Genomic DNA, 17,536 nt, shown 5'->3' with positions numbered 1-17,536 from the left:
CCAACAACTCTCCTCCAGCTTAGGAGAGAGAGCCTGCATTCTCCTTGAGTGTGCATGTGTATAGGGGGAAAGGGCACCTTTTGGGGCTGATGACTAAGTCCAAAATGGAATGAGGGCTTCATGGGAGACATGTTACTCACGGTCCTGTTCCTTAATTCAGCCACCAAACCCAGCCTCCCTCAACAGCTCCACACAGAACCAGCATGGGTATCAGCAGCCATAGCTCCTGTTCACTTCCTCTTTGTGGTGAGCATTCTCCCCTGGAAGTCCTTCTTCAGAGCTTCATACTTAGAAGACACTTTAGCTCAAATGGCCTTTAATCCAGCCAATCATGTTTGGGGTCTTCAGCACAGGCTACTACTGGAACTTTACAGGTGTCTTATTTTAATAATGTTTTTTCATAGATAGATAGATAGATAGATAGATAGATAGATAGATAGATAGATAGATAGATAGATAGTCATATGCATGCATATAGGCATATATATCATGGATGACTTGTTTAGAAGAAAGTTATTTTTAGAACAAGTTCATTCACAGCTGATTGAAAAACAAATAAGTCATATCGTTAAGTCAGAAATTGATAATAGATAGAAAAACAGGTTCTTGGGATGTTTCTGATCCAGTCTGCTCATAAATGAGTCAGGAGGGGGAAAGAACCCCTGCCGTGGTTCAGCACAAGAAAGCAAAGACTGTCAACGGGCCCCCTGCTCTGCCGCAGGTCCTCTCTGTGGAACAATTCCCTTCAGGGAGGCACCACCCATGCCTCACCTGATATAAAAAATATTTTCAGGTGTGGTCCTGCTGTGTGCAGGGCAAAGGGTGCATGGCTCAGGTGAGTGACAGAACTCTGGTTTAGGCAGTCATGCTTCACCTGAGCAGCCCACAGTGACAGCTAACAGCGAAGGTTAGCGCCAGGTTTCAAGTTCAAGCCTTTTTCCCTAAGTTCTTCTCACTGCGCATGCTCTGCAGTGCCATGTGACTGACTTAGTACTGAGTGACTGTTCTTTTCCGATCTCTAAGCTCTTCCTACCGTGGTGCGTGTTCCTTCATGCCGCATGACTGACTTTATTGAGTGCTTTGAGGAACTGTCCTTTCCTGATCTCTGAGAATAATTTTCCCAAATGTTCTGAAAAGAGATAGCAGAGCTCTAAGAGTGTCTCAAAATCAGCCCCCACCATGTGCAAAGCCTGTGCCTACACAAACCAGAGAGGACATGGGTGTCAGAGCCACCAACATAAGCTCACCCTTCTGTTCTGCATGCTCTGGGGCACAGATCACATTGAGAGATTGTCTTAGTTTTTTCAATACACTCATTTCCCACCAAGATCAAAAGCTCCAGAGGCTGGCACTGAAGCTATCTCAGTTTCACGGATGACAGAGCTGGATCTCAGAGAGGTTAAGAGTTTCTCCCACATCACAGAGCTAGAGAGCGGATGTGTTACCCTGTCTATGGTCTGTAGAGACTGTGGAATCTGACCATCTAAAGTAAAAAGTGGGGCTTTAGACTTTAGGTTAACTGCTCTTGAACAGAAATAAAGTTATTTGGAAACTTAAAGTCAGAGGTACCACATTCCATGAAAAAACAGTTAAATGAAAAGCTTACGGAAAGGGCTAGGCCACAGCAGAGGTGTTCAGAATCCTTCCAGGACTGGCTTAATTCATTACCTTCCCATTTCACGGGCAGGAAAGCTGAGCCTGGGAAGTCAATGATATGCCCAGGGTCCTTTCATCAGGGAGGCCAAGTGGAAATGAAGGTCTGAATGAGATTGCTGCTCCTCAACCCAGGCAACATCAGAGATTACCAGCGGTCACTTCCTAACCTACACAGGAGGAGAACCAACACGAGGGGAAGCCCAGACTGGAACAAGGGTGCATGCTGTATAATGAAGACTTCTCTGTTGGGTATGACGGGGTGTTGTATAACTATTTCTTCCCAATGGAAAGCCCCTCTTAGAGGAAGAGAGGAGATCATAATACTCAGAAAGGTAGGGAAAGTAGGGAAGGTGAAGTAGCCTTGCCTTCTACTGTCCCCTTCAGAAAGAAAGGTAGGCAGAGAGATAATCTGTAAGATTCATGTCTAGAAGGGGCCATCCCACCAAGCTCTGGGTTACCCCATATTCTTGTTAAACGAGGGATCTTCAACAGGCAGTTCTGGTCTACTTGGTGTCAACAGACTTTTGGCACCAGAATTTCAATCTTCCCTCTTAAATCCTGGATCAGACTACATCATCTCTAAGTAGCTGATAGGAGAACTGGGTTGGTCAGGGGTAATGCAAATAAATCTAGGGTATCTGATTGAGTGAGATCCCAAAAGCTGATAGGAAAATGTCAGAAGGACACTTGAGGGGACAGGAAACGCTGAACCAAGCTGAGCCTCAAAATAAGTATAATAGAAAGACTAAAATTGAATTATATGAGACAAACAGACAGACCCAGATTTGGACAGACACAAGCACAGGAAATTCATGTGAAAATGAAGGTTTGGGGGTTGGGGATTTAGCTCAGCGGTAGAGCACTTGCCTAGCAAGCGCAAGGCCCTGGGTTCGGTCCCCAGCTCCGAAAAAAAGAAAAAAAGAAAAAAAAAAGAAAATGAAGGTTTGGGTCAGGGGCTACTACTTCTACAAGCCAAGAAATATCAAAAGAAGAAAGGGGGGCTGAAAAGACTTTCTCTACTCCAACCTGGATTCCCTTCCTCTTCTGTAAAATGAGAGGTTCACTGTGAGCCTCCAGGGATGGGGTGACTGGAGTTATAGTCAGTGATAGATCTCTTACCTGGTCCCTAGGTTCATCCCCCACACTGTCCCTTTCTACACACACACACACACATGCGCGCGCACACACACACACACACACACACAAACACGCATACACACGCGCACACACACGTGCACACACATGCAAAGTCATGTAATCTTTATGTCCTACCTCATAACTCCTGGACCCTTGGACCTCTACCCATGTTAACTCAGAGCTTGAAAGCTCCACGGGGCCCTTTAATGCACAAGGCTAGGGTTTCTGCTATGTCATAGAAGGTTCCTCTGAAAGGCAAAAACTTTAAAATCTTGCTACCTACCCAAGTTAGCCAAGTTTTGGTTTTTTGTTTTTTTGTTTTTTTTTTTTTGAGACAGGATCTCACTTGTAGCCCAGGTTTCCCTGGAACTCACTACATAGCCCAGGTTGGCCCAAAGCTCTCAGCTATCCTACTGCCTCAGCTCCCAGGTGCTAGAATTATTGGCATGATCTGCTACATCCAGTCTTATTTATGAAAAATATTAAGTCAAGTATTTGCCCCTGAACCTGCTGCCTTCTTATCTAAGTAGTGCATGAGGCTTCTCAATGGTTAGTTTGCAATTAGGAAAAAGAAAAACTCTGAAGAAGCAATTGTAAGAGCATGTGAGATTGTCGAGTCGATCGTAGCTGTCTCCACCCAATGGCAAGGTGATTTTCCAGGCTGACAATTCGTGTTGACCAAGAGCTGACCCTCCCATGAACTCAGAGTTGTCACTCCATGGCTTTGAGGATGGCGAGGCTCACTTACCCGGTGGAGGCTGAACCACAGTCAGGTTGACAGTTAAGGACTCGCTGGCCTGCAAGTCCTTCATCTCTGCCACACAAGTCAAGGTCCCGTTGCCCAGTGGTGTGAGATCCAGGACACTCAAGACCCTCAGAGAGTTGCCCGGCTCCAGAAAGGAATAGTAGCTTGAATGACTTACAGGAACCTCAAGCTCCCAGGAAATATTCGGGAGTGGGGTCCAGCCCACGGCATAGCAAGTCACGTTACAGGGCTCACCCTCAGTGACTATAAGGTTGCTGCTAGGAATGTTCAGAGTCCCCATGACTAAAGAGAAGAGAGAAACAAGCTAAAGAATGATAGTTATCTGATTTTCCCAAGTTCAGCTTCGAATTACATCTCCTGAGACTTTCTTCTCAGGCCCCAGGAAAGCTGTGTCTGTCCCAGGAAACCAAGTTCAGGTTTTATCTCCCACATCTTTCTTTATGCACCTGCTAGGCTCTTACAAGAACGTGAGGTGGCTCCCAATAACAATGGAGAAATAAAAGCCAAGGGTCACTGGCATTCGATACAGGATTCTCTTAGCCAGTCCCAGAAACAGAGGCAAAGAAGAAAAAAATCTATATTCTTTTCCAAGAGACTCACAAAAAGCAAATCTCTCCCCTTAAGTTTACATTAATCACCTTCATTTTATAATTTGGGGTCATAAACTGTTTTGTTTTGTTTGGTGTTTTGAGACAAAGTCTCATGTAGCCCAGGCTACCCTCATACATTACTGAGAGTTGGCTTTGAGCTGCAGATCCTCTTGTCTCCACCTCCCAAGGTCAGGGAAGACAGACATGTGCCACCTCACCCAGCAGTAAAGTTTAAAAACTAACTGCCTTGGATATTCCTTTAAAATGTTTCTACTTGTTAATTACATCAAAACCGAACTTATTATTAACTGAATTAACCCAATTAAGTTTCAGAATTCTTGACTTAGATCAATATTTTCTTAAAGAACCCCCTGCCCCTGGCAGCATTCACACTGCAAGGAATTCATCTGAAAATGATATTAATGTGTGCTGACATGACCAAAATAACCTGTAGGTTGGCCCCAGCAAAGACACAGCCTTAGTCACATGCATATGCATTCAAATGTTCAAACTCAAACATGCTACATGGCACATCCCCCTCCTGCTTGGTTGGAAGGAACTCTACTCTCATTCATGGCTCTGCAGCACAACCCAATCCCTGAAATCTGGGGGTCTTGGAGCCCCCCACCTCTGCACTCCCCATCTCTTAAGGGAGTAGTTTGACTAGGATGCATGATCTTCAAACACTTTGGTTTCAATTCCTTTTACAAAGCCACTGGAGACTCCAAAGAACTTCCTTTGTGTTGGCAGTACCTACATAAATCATTCTGAAATATTTACTTAAAACTAACAATCGTATAACTCACGACATGTTGATGTAAATGAACACTTTTCCACTAAGCTGTATTTTTTTAAACTAATAAAAAAATAAATCAAGCAGCAATGTTTATCTATGCAAATCTCTCATGTTCAGCTAGATTTTTCAAGCTGCTTCATTCATCTGCTACAAGGTTGCTTTGTTTGAGGAAAGCAGGGGAAAATTCTGACTTCCCACAGAAGCACCACTGAAAGGACAGAGTGTGTTCAATGGCCTTTTTAAGTAACCATGGGTATTCTTTGATGCCATGCCAAAAAAATGAAAAAAGGAATGTTCCCTTTGGAGGTGAGCTCAGGAGATTACCTTGAAACCTGAAACCACTGTGAAGACTTTTCTTCTCTCTCTCCTTCTACACCATGGTAGTTGTCTGGATTTTTGCCCATGTGTGTATGTGGTATGTATGGTAGTGCCGGTGGTGGTGGTGGTGGTGGTGGTGGTGGTGGTGGGTGTGTGTGATGTGGTGTGTGTGTGTGGTGTGGTGTGTGTGTGTGTGTGTGTGTGTGTGGTGTGTGGGGGATATGGTATGTGTATCTGTGTGTGTGGTGTGTGTGGTGTGTATGTGTGTGTGGTGTGTGTGGTGTGGTGTGTGTGTGTGTGTGTGGTATTGTGTGGTGTGTGTGTGATGTGGTGTAGGGTGTGTGTGCGTGGTGTGTGTGTGTGTGTGGTATGTGTGTGGTGTGTGTGGTGTGGTGTGTGTGTGTGTGTGGTATGTGTGTGTGTTATCATTATGCTCAGTCATGTGGACAATGCTGACCTATGAAGGAGACCTCTCCAATGTGCACACTGCCCCCCTGTGTACTCAGGAAGCTGGAACTCAACAAGAGTCACTTTGCAAGTCTTAGATCATTATAAGAAGTCACACCCTGGAGTGGAGGAGGACCAGTGTGGGTACACCTACCATACCTCTTCACTCTGAAATGTTACACTTCCTAGATGCTAATTAGAATAAGTAAGATGTCTGTGCAAACCCTAAGCACCCCTGTAAATGAGTGAATGAGAGAAGGGGTTGGCTTAAATCTGAAAGGCTTGGGTTTTACCTGTTCATTATTTTGCCAACTCCTCCTTTGATGGATACAGGATAATGAAGGCTTCCAGATACTCGTGTGTGTGTCTGTGTGTGTCTGTGTCTGTTGCTGTGTGACTGTGTGTTTGTAAGTGTGCATGTATGTGTGTATGTGTGTACGAGTGTGTTTGCAAATGTGTATATAAATGGTGTACATACATCTGTGTGCATGTGCTCACATGCACATGGGTGTATGTGTGTGCAAGTGTGTTTGTAAGCGTATGTGCACATGTATGTTTCTGTGTATGTTTTTGTATGTATAAGTTCTGTGTGGTGTGTGTGTGTGTGTGTGAAGTGGTGTGTGGGATGTGTGTGTGTGTGTGATGTGGTGTGGGGGGTGTGAGGGGGTGTGGGGTGTGTGTGTGTGTGTGTGTGTGTGTGTGTGTGTGTGTGTAGCCAGAGGTCAACATTAGGTGTCTTCCTTAATCATTTTCCATCCTATTTCTTGAGACAGAATCTCCCACTGAGCATTGAACTCACCAATTTGGTTAGTCTGTCTGTCCAGCAAGCCCCAAGGGTCCTGTGTCCAGCAACAGGGACTGCAGCATGCACTACCACACCCAGACTTCCCACGAGGGCTCTTATGCCTGCATAACAAGCACTTTACCAATGGAGCCAGCCCTCTTCTGGTGATCTATGGGTCGTTAGTACCTAAAATAATATGCTTTTTTCATGAATTTTTTTTAAAGTTTATATGGTAATTTCTGTGATCCAGGCCAGGATTTCTATTGACTCCCACCCTATGCTACAACAGCCCTGTGATAAGAGATCCTGAGCCCAAAGTCACTGTGTGCTTTGTTCAAGACCATGCAGTTCTAAGCAACAAAGACAGAACGGGAACTCAGGCATCCAGGTTCCCAAGCCTGTATTTCTAACCACTGCACTGCTCTGAGTGCCCAGCTGGATCTAAAGCAAGCTAAACGGGACCATGCTTTGGAGCCTTCCGTGGTCTCATCGCCTGATCCTCACAGCAAAGGTGTGCACTGAGAGATGAGCCTCATCCCCACATTACAGAGGGGAGGGGAGCCAACTCGAGGATCTCGATGGTTGACCACTGATAAAGGAAAACCAGAACTCATGCCTTTGATTCTGTCTCCTGAGTTCTTTCCATTATAAATGAATTATTATCAGAGAACCTGATGCAAGCAGGCTAGGCTAAGATTTCATGAAAATCACAACCTAGAAAATGGTTAATTAATTAAACTGCAAAAAAAAAAAAGATATCCCAAAATAAAGAAGAACCACCAACTTAATTCAATTTCTAAAGTAAAAAAAAACATTTTAAATGCATATACAAATGATAAACATGCTTTTCTATCAAACATTATTACATTTGATTTGACAAAATCTGGGATTTCCCCGGAGCGAAGGAATAAGTGGATATAAAAAACAATCTTAAGACATAGCATGTTCTCATGAGATTTGCTGTCATAGAAATCAAAATTCTGCAGAGCTGGGGACAGAGTCCCTGGATAGAGACCACAGGGACCTGGGTTAGCATCCACTAGTCACAGCCTCTGTCGATGGCCTATCAATCCACTGTCGAAAAGTGTCAAGAGGTCTTGATTTGTGTGCAGCTACCTAAAGCCTCGTGAAACGCATCCTTTTACCTTTATCATAGTTTGATGCTCTTCTAAAGATCGAGTTATTTTTACAAATGAGAATAAGTTGTGGTAGTATAGCCTAGTGGTCTATCCTTCTCACTCAGATACATCTGTAGAACACAAACCTCTGAATATGTTATGGTCACTGGGACAAAAATCAGACCAGAGGATTTCAAAGAGAGGAGATAATTAAAGCACGCTTCCACACCGAAGCATAAGTCGGAAGCACAAAAAACCCAGAGAAGGGGCTGGGACCACCAACTGTCGGGGGAGGGGCTGTGCAACTACATGGAAAAACTCCAGGAGGGCAATTGGACGCCAGAACAGATCAGATGGGGAAGTGAGCAGCCTGTCTCGAAGGGGAGAAGGGAGGAAAGGAAAGGGCTAAACAAGGAGTCGAACCGGAAAGGAGGGAGAGAGGGAAGGAGGGAGGGAGAGAGGAAGGACAGAAGAAAGGATGGGAAGTAAGGAGGGAGGGAGACATAAACAAAGCCAGCATTAGCTCAGAATACTCAGAATAATGGAATCTAGACTATGTGAGAGAGAAGGATGCAGGGATGGAGAACCTCCCTGGGTGAGAGCCATACAGTGACCTGCAGCCAACCATCAGCACCTCATGATCTCCCAGAATGCACTGCGGGGCTAACCTTCCTTGTCCACAAATGGAGAGAGAAGGAACCCAGTTGGTAGCACGGGAACGAATCACACACGCAAAGCAGTCATGAGTTGGGAATTACAATAAGCACTACCAAACCTAAAGGTGGGCCCCAAGTATCACTGCGCAGCTGTGAGCCTCGGAAGGCCCTTGCAGCCCTCCAGCTGACTCACCTTGCACCGAGAGAAAGGCGAATCCAAACACATTGCTGTTCTGCAGGCTACATTGCACGGGCCCCGAGTCGTTGAGCTGTACATTGTGGATGATCATCTCAGAGATGAAGCTGTCAGTACTGTTGTAGCTGGCAGAGGTGAAGCGGTTGCTGGTGATGATGGGTTTCTGGGAGGTGAGACTCAGCTCCACGATACCGTTGAGAGCCCACATGATAAGCTTCCAGCCATGAGTCACAGTGCAGTTGAAGCGAGCCTCCGAGCCCTTTAGGGCTGTTACATTCCGAGGACCTTCTATGATCTGATAACTGGATCCGGAAACTAGAAGACAATCAGTTTTTCTGGGCAGTAAATGAATTAGCTGACATAACTCAACGATGTCATTTAACCCTCTGCTACCTACCATGCTCTGAGTGACCGTCTGAAAGGCTCAGCCCCTCTGCCTTATTCCTCCTAAGGCCAGGGACTTCTGGTAGACATGTGGCCAATGCAAGCCTCCTCCCACTTTCCTCTAGATGTGCAGCACCAACTTGAACACCATTCTCTAGAAGCTCACCGAAGAAACAGAGTAGAGTTTTTGAGGATAAACTCTGTCACGAATCCTAGTATGAAATCATTCTAGATGTAGGGTGGACCTCAAGTTCAATCCCAGACATCTTTATAAGACAAAGGCAGAGGGGTCTGAGATACAGAAATGCCAAGAAAAGAGCTCTGTGTGGAGACGGAGTCTGAGACTGAAGTGTTACACCCACACATAGAGCAAGAAATGCTGGGTTGGGGATTTAGCTCAGTGGTAGAGCGCTTTCCTAGCAAGCACAAAGCCCTGGGTTCGGTCCCCAACTCCGAAAAAAAAAAAAAAAAAGAAATGCCAAGGATTGCTACAACCAGCAAACTGAGGTAAAGAACTAGACTCTCCTTCTTGGCCTCCAAAGGCAACCAGACCTGTTCACAGGACACACAGGACTTACAGCCACATCAGAACTGGGGCACAATTCAGGTCTTGCCACCTGAATACAGACTCTTTCCCAACTCTTGTCACTTAGAAGACCCATTGAAACAACATATGCCCTGGTTTCTTCTGGATCCAGTTATCAGATCTTAGAAGGCCCTCAGAATGTAACAATTCTAAAGAGCCCAGAGGCTCACTTCAATTGCACTGTGACTCACTACCTGACTGACTAACCCATCAGTCAGGATACTCCTGTTTACCCTTTAGTGTTTATATGACTCCTATGGGTCAATACGCTAGCCCTCTGTGTATTCTGGGGAGCACCAAATAGCACCAGCTCTCCTTTTCTCACCAGGAAGGACAAATGTGAGGTGGTCCTTGAAGGAAACTTAGTTGAGCCATGAACATCCCAGGGCAAGAACCAGACACTGACCTACAGCCAAACATTAGTACCTCATGATCCCCCAGAATGCACTGCAGGGCAGTTTCCTTGTCTACAATAGGTTATACACACCAGGACCAGCAGAGAGAGGGGTGCTGGGAAGACAAAGTCAGGAGACCCAACTGACTTATAAGAAGCAGAGCTAGAAAAAGTCCCCTCAACTAATTCAGTGGTTGAGTGCACACCACCCAGGGAATGACAGAAAGAAGAATGAAAACGGGTTCCTAACACCCATCGCAGTGTGGATCTTCTCTGTAGCCACTGGGCCAAGTCTCATTGATCCATAGCTATCTTGATCTTCAGCTAAAAACAAACAAACAAACAAACAAACAAACAAACAAAAGGTCTCAAGAAAGAAAGGAAAACAAACAAAACTAGAAATGACTGTCTTTGCTTTCTATGGCCCTGATAAAAACACCGACTAAAGCAACTTGGAGAGGGAAGGGTTTAATTGAACTTACATATCCCAGGTCATAGTTTATTAAAGGAAGCCAGGGCAGGAACCTGGAGGCAAGGACTGTTGGAGCGGCCATGGAAGGACACTTGACTGGCTTGCTCACCATGGCTTGCTCATCCAGCTTTGTTATACCAAGTAGGACCACCTGCTCAGAGGCTGAGCTAACTGCAGCAAACTGGGTCTTCTCATGTTAATCATTAATCAAGAAAATGCCCTACAGACTTGCCCATGGGCCAATCGATTGGAGGCATATTCTCAGTTGCGATTCCCTCCTCCAAGATGACTCTAGCCAGTGTCGAGTGAACAAAAATTAATCAGGTCAGATGCCAAGGAAACTACAGGCACTATCTCAACTCAAGCCACGAACCCAGAGTCACCCTGAGGAAAACAGACTCACTTACACGCCACAGGAAAGAGGAAATACACACTGCCCTCAGTATAGAATCAGTGCCAACTACAGAGAGCCTGCAAGGCTGAAGTAATGGTGTGGGTGAGAGCCACAGAGCCTGTATGGAGCGTAGTGTGAGTGTGTCCACCTCATTTCACTCCAAAGACAATCTTCAAAGATGTCACAACAGTGAGTTGTTGATGTTGTTGTTGTTGTTGTTGTTGTTGTTGTCCTCGATGCCTGTTTGCCCAACTAGACTCTAAGCTCTGGTGCTTGTGCCTCAACTACGTGGTCCATAATGGTTTCAGTAAATGAGAAAATAAAAGAGGTAACCAAGATCTACGTAAGCCACGATACGATGGGCAATGTAGGGAGGAGAAAGGGGGGGAGGAGAGAAGATGGCAAAGGAAGGGTGCGAGGAGGGGAGGGAGAGTCTTGGAAGGGCCCTGTGGGTATGTGGACACTTGCTTGGGCTACAGAGCTAAGTCTACAGATGAAGAGACTCAAGTAGCCATAAGACTTTCCTAGATGAAACATGGAAGGGGTCCAGTGCCCATTATAAATTCTCTCTGGGGACTGTAAAACCAGTCCATAATACTTGGCCCTCCTGATGCAGCCATCTTAAACCTCAAACCAGATCCATCTTGACTCAAGCCAGTACTTAAGGCTCAATATCCATAAATACATAAATACATAAATAAATATTTCTGATTATATATTTTTCTGATATGTAGTCAGAAAGTCATGGTATACTATATATATATGCATATATATATATATATATATATATATATATATATATATATGAAATCTATATTTCTTATTTGGCATCCAAAGCTGAGAGCACAGCCTGCAGGGATTTTGAGACCTCCAGAGTCAGCTCAGCCCATCCTACTTGGATCCAGGGGAGTTCACCCCAGCTGATGCCCTGAAGGACTCCTGGTGACAAGGCTCTGCTAAGGCTCAGAGACTATATATAATATATGTATATATTATATATTATAAATATATATAATTTTTTTCTGAAAAACTAAGCCCAGAGTTGATCCAATTCTCTCCAGTCTCTGGAAGACTTTTGTCACCTCCAAGTGTCCCTAAAGCATGGTTAAGGTGGCCTGTTAGCCTCCACCTCAGTCTCTAAACTGTTCCCAGGCCTGGTTTTCCTCTCCACTCTACGGGGAAATGTCCAGTGGATCCCTCCAGGATGCTTCTCACTGTCTGCTGTTAGAAGGCTCCTCATACCTTTGCCTCTGCAATCCTCACCCAGGAGCGCCTTGGCTTCACAGGTAAATATACCCAGAGGTGGAATTTCACCAACCTGCCCACCTGACACCGCTCTCCCCTACGGAGTTTCACTCTGTTTTACTTCAGTTAACACTGTCCCAGCCAGGCCTTTAAAGCCCAGTGTCCACTGATCCAGAATGGAGCACACAAGCTCCTGAAGCACAAACAAGCATGGCCGCCCATGCAGCTTGTAGAACGGTGGCCTTTGGGGAGGAGAGAGACAGATGGAGCTATTCTCTGGGTTGTCTTGTCTCCAGGTTGATCACAAGGACGATTCAGCTTGTGATAAGTTGTCCAGGGTACCTTGACCTGCAAACGTCTGTGCATCAGTTCTGACCTTCTGTTACAGCATGTCTTCCTGTTGTCATCATAGGAGACACAGAGAATGAGAATCCAGAGGCAGTGATCAAGGAGTCAGGACCTAATTAATCCAAGCTGAGTACAGGCTCCAGGGATGTTGAGACCTCCAGAGTCAGCTCAGCCCATCCTGCTTGGAACCGCAGGAGTCCACCCAAGCTGATGCAACTCCCTGAAGGACTCTTGGTGATAAGCTATGGTGAGGCTCAAAGATTTGCCAAACTCTTAGGGAGGCTTGGGGATCCCACCCTAGAAATCACAAGAGTCAAGAAGGCTTCCAGACAGAGGAGACACCTGAGCCAGCTTTTTCTTGAGAGATACAGAAATTGAAGAGGTGGGAAGCAAGTGGGAAAGATATCTCAAAAACTGAAACAATTCACATGACAACCTCAGGGACCTAGAGAAAACCCTAAGGGGACCATGTGGATGTCAGAGGCAGAAGGTCCCTAAGGGCAGAGTTACAATGGCAGGAATGGGAGCTCCTGAGGAGGTGGCCATGAAACAGAGATGCAGGGAAGTACCTGAGAATGTCGCCTATAGAGGGTAACTGAAGAGGAGCACCTAGAAGGAGTGCCTGAGGAGGAGCATCTATAAAGAGTGCCTGAGAAGGACCACCTGGAGGGAGTATCTGAGGAGGACCACCTGGAGGAAGTGACTGAGGAGGACCACCTGGAGGAAGTGACTGAGGAGGACCACCTGGAGGAAATGCCTGAGGAGAACCACCTGGAGGAAGTGACTGAGGAGGACCACCTGGAGGAAGTGACTGAGGAGGACCACCTGGAGGAAATGCCTGAGGAGAACCACCTGGAGGAAGTGCCTGAGGAGGACCACCTGGAGGAAGTGACTGAGGAGGACCACCTGAAGGGAGTGCCTGAGGAGGACCACCTGGAAGAAATGCCTGAGGAGGACCACCTGGAAGAAATGCCTGAGGAGGACCACCTGGAAGAAATGCCTGAGGAGGACCACCTGAAGGGAGTGCCTGAGGAGGACCACCTGAAGGGAGTGCCTGAGGAGGACCACCTGGAAGAAATGCCTGAGGAGGACCACCTGAAGGGAGTGCCTGAGGAGGACCACCTGAAGGGAGTGCCTGAGGAGGACCACCTGAAGGGAGTGCCTGAGGAGGACCACCTGGAAGAAGTGCCTGAGGAGGACCACCTGGAGGGGGTACCTGAGGAAGACCACCTGAAGGGAGTGCCTGAGGAGGATTACTGGAGGGAATGCCTGAGGAGGACCACCTGAAGGGAGTGCCTGAGGAAGACCACCTGAAGGGAGTGCCTGAGGAGGATTACTGGAGGGAATGCCTGAGGAGGACCACATGGAGGAAGTACCTGAGGAAGACCACCTGGAGGAAGTGCCTGAGGAGGCCCACCTTTAGCCTGTCCTGCTGCACCATCTGCTCATCCTGTCTTCTACCTTGCTTTTGAAGTTTGTAAACAGCCTACACACCTACTATACTTACCTGTCAACTGAGCCAGGATGACCAGCACAGCCAGGACATCTCTCCAGCTGCCCTCCATCTCAGCATGATCTTCCTTACCTACAAGAAGGGAGCAGGTGATGTTTAGAACCAAGGGGATCTACGCTGCAGCTCAGACACTCTGGATACTTCTGGGGCATTGCGTCCTAGGCAGAGCAGTGCTCTCTCAGAGTTTGCATTTTGGGTCCCATCACAGAAACACTGGGTGGAAAACTGTGCATGATGCTGTGTTTATGTAGACCTCCAGGAACTCTGGGCCAGCTCACCTCAGACAATCCCTGAAGGATATAACCTGATCTTGAGCCTAGTGGTGCTCAAGCCTAGGACTCACCTTTATACCTACACTTATTCCCAGGTACCCCAGCTCAGGAGAAGGAAAGAGAGTGGGTCTTCACCCCTCATCTCTCTGATGTCTTCCAAACCTTACCATGCACCTTGAACACTAACTATCCACATCCCTACTTGAGGGTACTGTCCCACTGTGGGCCTGAAGCACTCAACAGAGCTGGAGAGTGCAGCCCCCATGGGGTCTCCTGGCAGTCAAGACGCAGCTGAAGTTGCAGCCTTCTGAGACTGAACCCTGAGCCCAGATCCAGTCTCACAAAGTGGCAGATAAATCATTTGCTAATTTTCAAGCTCAATTAACACGGGTTTGCAAGAAAATTGCTCCATCAGTCACCTGGAATGCCCGGGTCAGCTGGAAAGGAGAGGAAATTGAGCTGCCCAGTTGTGAAAGTTGCACTCAATTTGTTATTGGTTTCGTTTTGCTTATTTTGTTTCAGTTAAAAAAAAAATAAGATCTTTGTAGCCCAGGCTAGACCCAAGGACACCATGGGTCAGGGCAGTTCCTCATCCTGCCTACATCTCCCAAGTACTGAGATTACAGGTGTGTGCTACTACTATTCCCAGCCTGAATGATGCCTATTTTACTAACAGCCACTCACCATTATCGAAACTACAGTGAGGGACGGGCAAAGGTCACAAGGGCACAGGTCATGAGGAAACACCTCAAACACCGATAGATGATCTGGAACATCTACAGCATTAAGGGCACATTCTTTAACTCAGGAAGAAATCCCCTCGGGAGCTTTCTGCCTGACATCACTCTGTCTCAGACCAGCTATCCCAGCAGTCCCACAGTTGTCCCAGGCCTGATGCAGAATCCAGGAGCCAGCAGTGTGAGCACTGCAACAGAAAGTGATATATGTGGATACAGCATTTGAGAGTGTGAGGAGCGATTGACAATGTCAAAAAAAGGGGGACAGTTACAGTGTAGCCAACAGTCACACATGTGACTTTAATAGGAACCTAGGTCAGAAATCCTTAGGTAACAATACCTCTGTAGGGGGTTGATCCAAACCTGAGACTCGACTTCTCACTGATTTTGCTGAGGAAAGCTTTGAATAACCTACTTTTAGTTGAGAAACTGCCATCTTTCCAAAAATATAAGTCTTATTAAGTTTTGCTAACCTCCTACCCACTCCTCACTGGCCTGACAAGAGGGGGGCGAAAAACACACTCAGAAAACCTGACAGAAAACCTGACATGTCTCCCCAGTAACTTGACAGAGAGACCATGAATCTGCTGTCTCATAACTCACTCCTCCTTTCTGAGTTGCTGAAAATACTTTGTACGGAAACTTCCAAAGGGTCAGAGCAGGGACCAGTAGGCTTGGCTGGAGTACCTCTGAGCCGGGGGCTTCCTTCAATCCCAGCACTTCTGCTACACCTTGGAATCCGTGCACCTGCCTTCAGAACTGTTTCCTCGCCGCCATGGTGCCCGTCTTCACTGGGGTCTTCTCTCTCACTAGAATCCTGACTCCTCACTGACCAGGACCTGCCTCCTCACTTGGACAGACCTCTTGTAATCTGCCCTCTCAGAATCCCCAGTGGCAACGGAACACCCTGGTCCCCATGAAGTTTCTCTTCAAGGGAGAGGGCATTTACAAGTTTGTCTAAGAAATGAAGACAGCTTTCCTAGCTTCCGGACCCTGAGACCCTCCTCTGAATCCCGGCAGAGCCCTAGCATATCTCCAGAACAGCTCTGTACAAGAGGGACACTCACTGACGAATTACTGGGACTATTTTGAACCCTGAGAGCACCCTTCCTGTTTAATTTTTAACCCAGTGGAAGCTGAAAGGCAAACACTGTATTTTTATGGGGAGCCCCACCAATGGCCTACCAAGCACCCTGAGAGGCCCAAAAACCCGCCGAACGAACACCCCTTACAGGGGAGCCTCACACTGGCATTGCCTCCCTTACCTCAGGCAGGTAAATCTCTGTATCTCATTCACACGGGGCTTCCTGGCTTCTTGCTGCTCTCTATAGAAACACAGGAACACTTCTGATAGGACACTCCCCACCCGGTAACAGGAAGTCCCTTGCCAAGTGGCCCTATCCAGTCAGTGCCCAGGCTATAAACCTGGAGGAACAGACAGGTGTAAGCGCCCCTAGCTGCAGCAACTTTCCTTCTTAACCATTAGCCAGGCCAAATACAGGAAGTCCAGGCCAGGCTAAGAAACAGAGGCGGGGCCTCCACTCTTCCTCCTCGGAGCTTTTTCCAGTCCTTTGGGGTCAAGTTTGCCCATATCCTGGTTCAATCGTCCTTCGCATGAAGTCTGAGAGGCTCAGTCAGCCCCAAAGACTGTGCCAAAATACCTTGGCCTGGCCATCCACCTGCCTCTAGCCTCTAGTCCTGGTGAAACCGGTTCCCTCACAAGCAAACAGGACAGCCCTTTGACAGCCTGTAGGAGCGTGAGCTGAAGTTCCTAGAGAAAGTCTGGAAACTGCAGATTGATTGGCAGAGTAGAGATCCCTGATGTGGGGAGTTGGAATGTTGTAGATCAAGCACAAACTTATCTTGGGCTACCTTTAGCCACCTTCATAGCCGTTTATCACCCATCTCTGTGTCTGTAACATCCTCTTGGCTTATCGATTAAAACCGTTGTATTATTAACTTAGCTGACCATTGCTCCCACCAAACTAAGACCTAAGAATGTTGTCAGATAGGGCCTGCAACCTATAACACAGACTTTCCAGTGTCGCAGTAGCGCACCTACGGGACATCCCCACCAACTCGTCTCATTCGTGACTGTCCTTTGTTCTGTGGTTAAGAGTTCAGGGAGCCACTTCCGTCACGAAACCCGTCATTCCGAGAAAAGTGAATCTGGTTTTCCTGGCTGGCATCAGGCACATTTGTCTCAGGATAAACTGTCCCTTACTCCCTTTGCAGCTAGACAGAGATCTTTTTTTCTGTGGATCCCATTTTCCTATAGAGTGTTTGTCTGAGAACTAAGACGAGATGGAACTCCTGCCTGCAGGCTCCTCACCAGCCTCCAGAGGACTGATCAAGGCTTGCACGCTCCTCAGCCTGGATACAGGTCCCCTCTCCAGCCCCTAGAAGACCAGGTGTGCACTGTGACCCCCACTCCTTCCAACCCCCATGTGACCATGTCTCTCAGAGATGCCCCCATTCCAGAAAACATTCCCTAGGGATCTTGACAAATGTGTCTGAGGTCTGCTGTCCTGAGGCATCGCACATGTCTGAAGGATCGGCATCACTTCGGAGTTTGAGCACAGAGAGAAACTTTCGTGATATTTTTGGCCCCTTGCTATTTTAAATCCACAAAGTTCAAATCTGCATAACACATATTCATGAGGCAATTCAGATGGCAGGGAGGCTTTGAAGGAAAGTGGAGGAGTGGACTGGGAAGCCCCAGGAAAC

The 17,536-nt window shown here is 47.0% G+C and overlaps 1 protein-coding gene across 9 annotated transcripts in view; it reads right to left on the bottom strand.

Moving 5' to 3' along the window:
- Positions 1 to 16,158, bottom strand: part of Igsf5 (immunoglobulin superfamily, member 5) — a 41,809-nt gene extending 25,651 nt beyond the window's left edge. For 2 of the 9 annotated variants that reach the window (NM_001437773.1, XM_087576306.1), the window contains 4 exon segments: positions 3,542 to 3,841; positions 8,462 to 8,779; positions 13,795 to 13,872; positions 16,075 to 16,158. In NM_001437773.1, the coding sequence (NP_001424702.1) occupies positions 3,542 to 3,841; positions 8,462 to 8,779; positions 13,795 to 13,852 (676 nt within the window). In that variant the 5' untranslated portion in view covers positions 13,853 to 13,872; positions 16,075 to 16,158. 9 annotated transcript variants of the gene reach the window in all.
- Positions 16,159 to 17,536: the final 1,378 nt, after the last annotated feature.

This window comes from Rattus norvegicus, chromosome 11, assembly GCF_021556685.1.
Source record: "Rattus norvegicus strain SHRSP/BbbUtx chromosome 11, alternate assembly SHRSP_T2T, whole genome shotgun sequence".
NCBI classification, from domain to species: Eukaryota; Metazoa; Chordata; class Mammalia; order Rodentia; family Muridae; genus Rattus; species Rattus norvegicus.
Note: the sequence above shows the minus strand (reverse complement) of the source record. Positions and strands in the feature narration are given on the sequence as shown.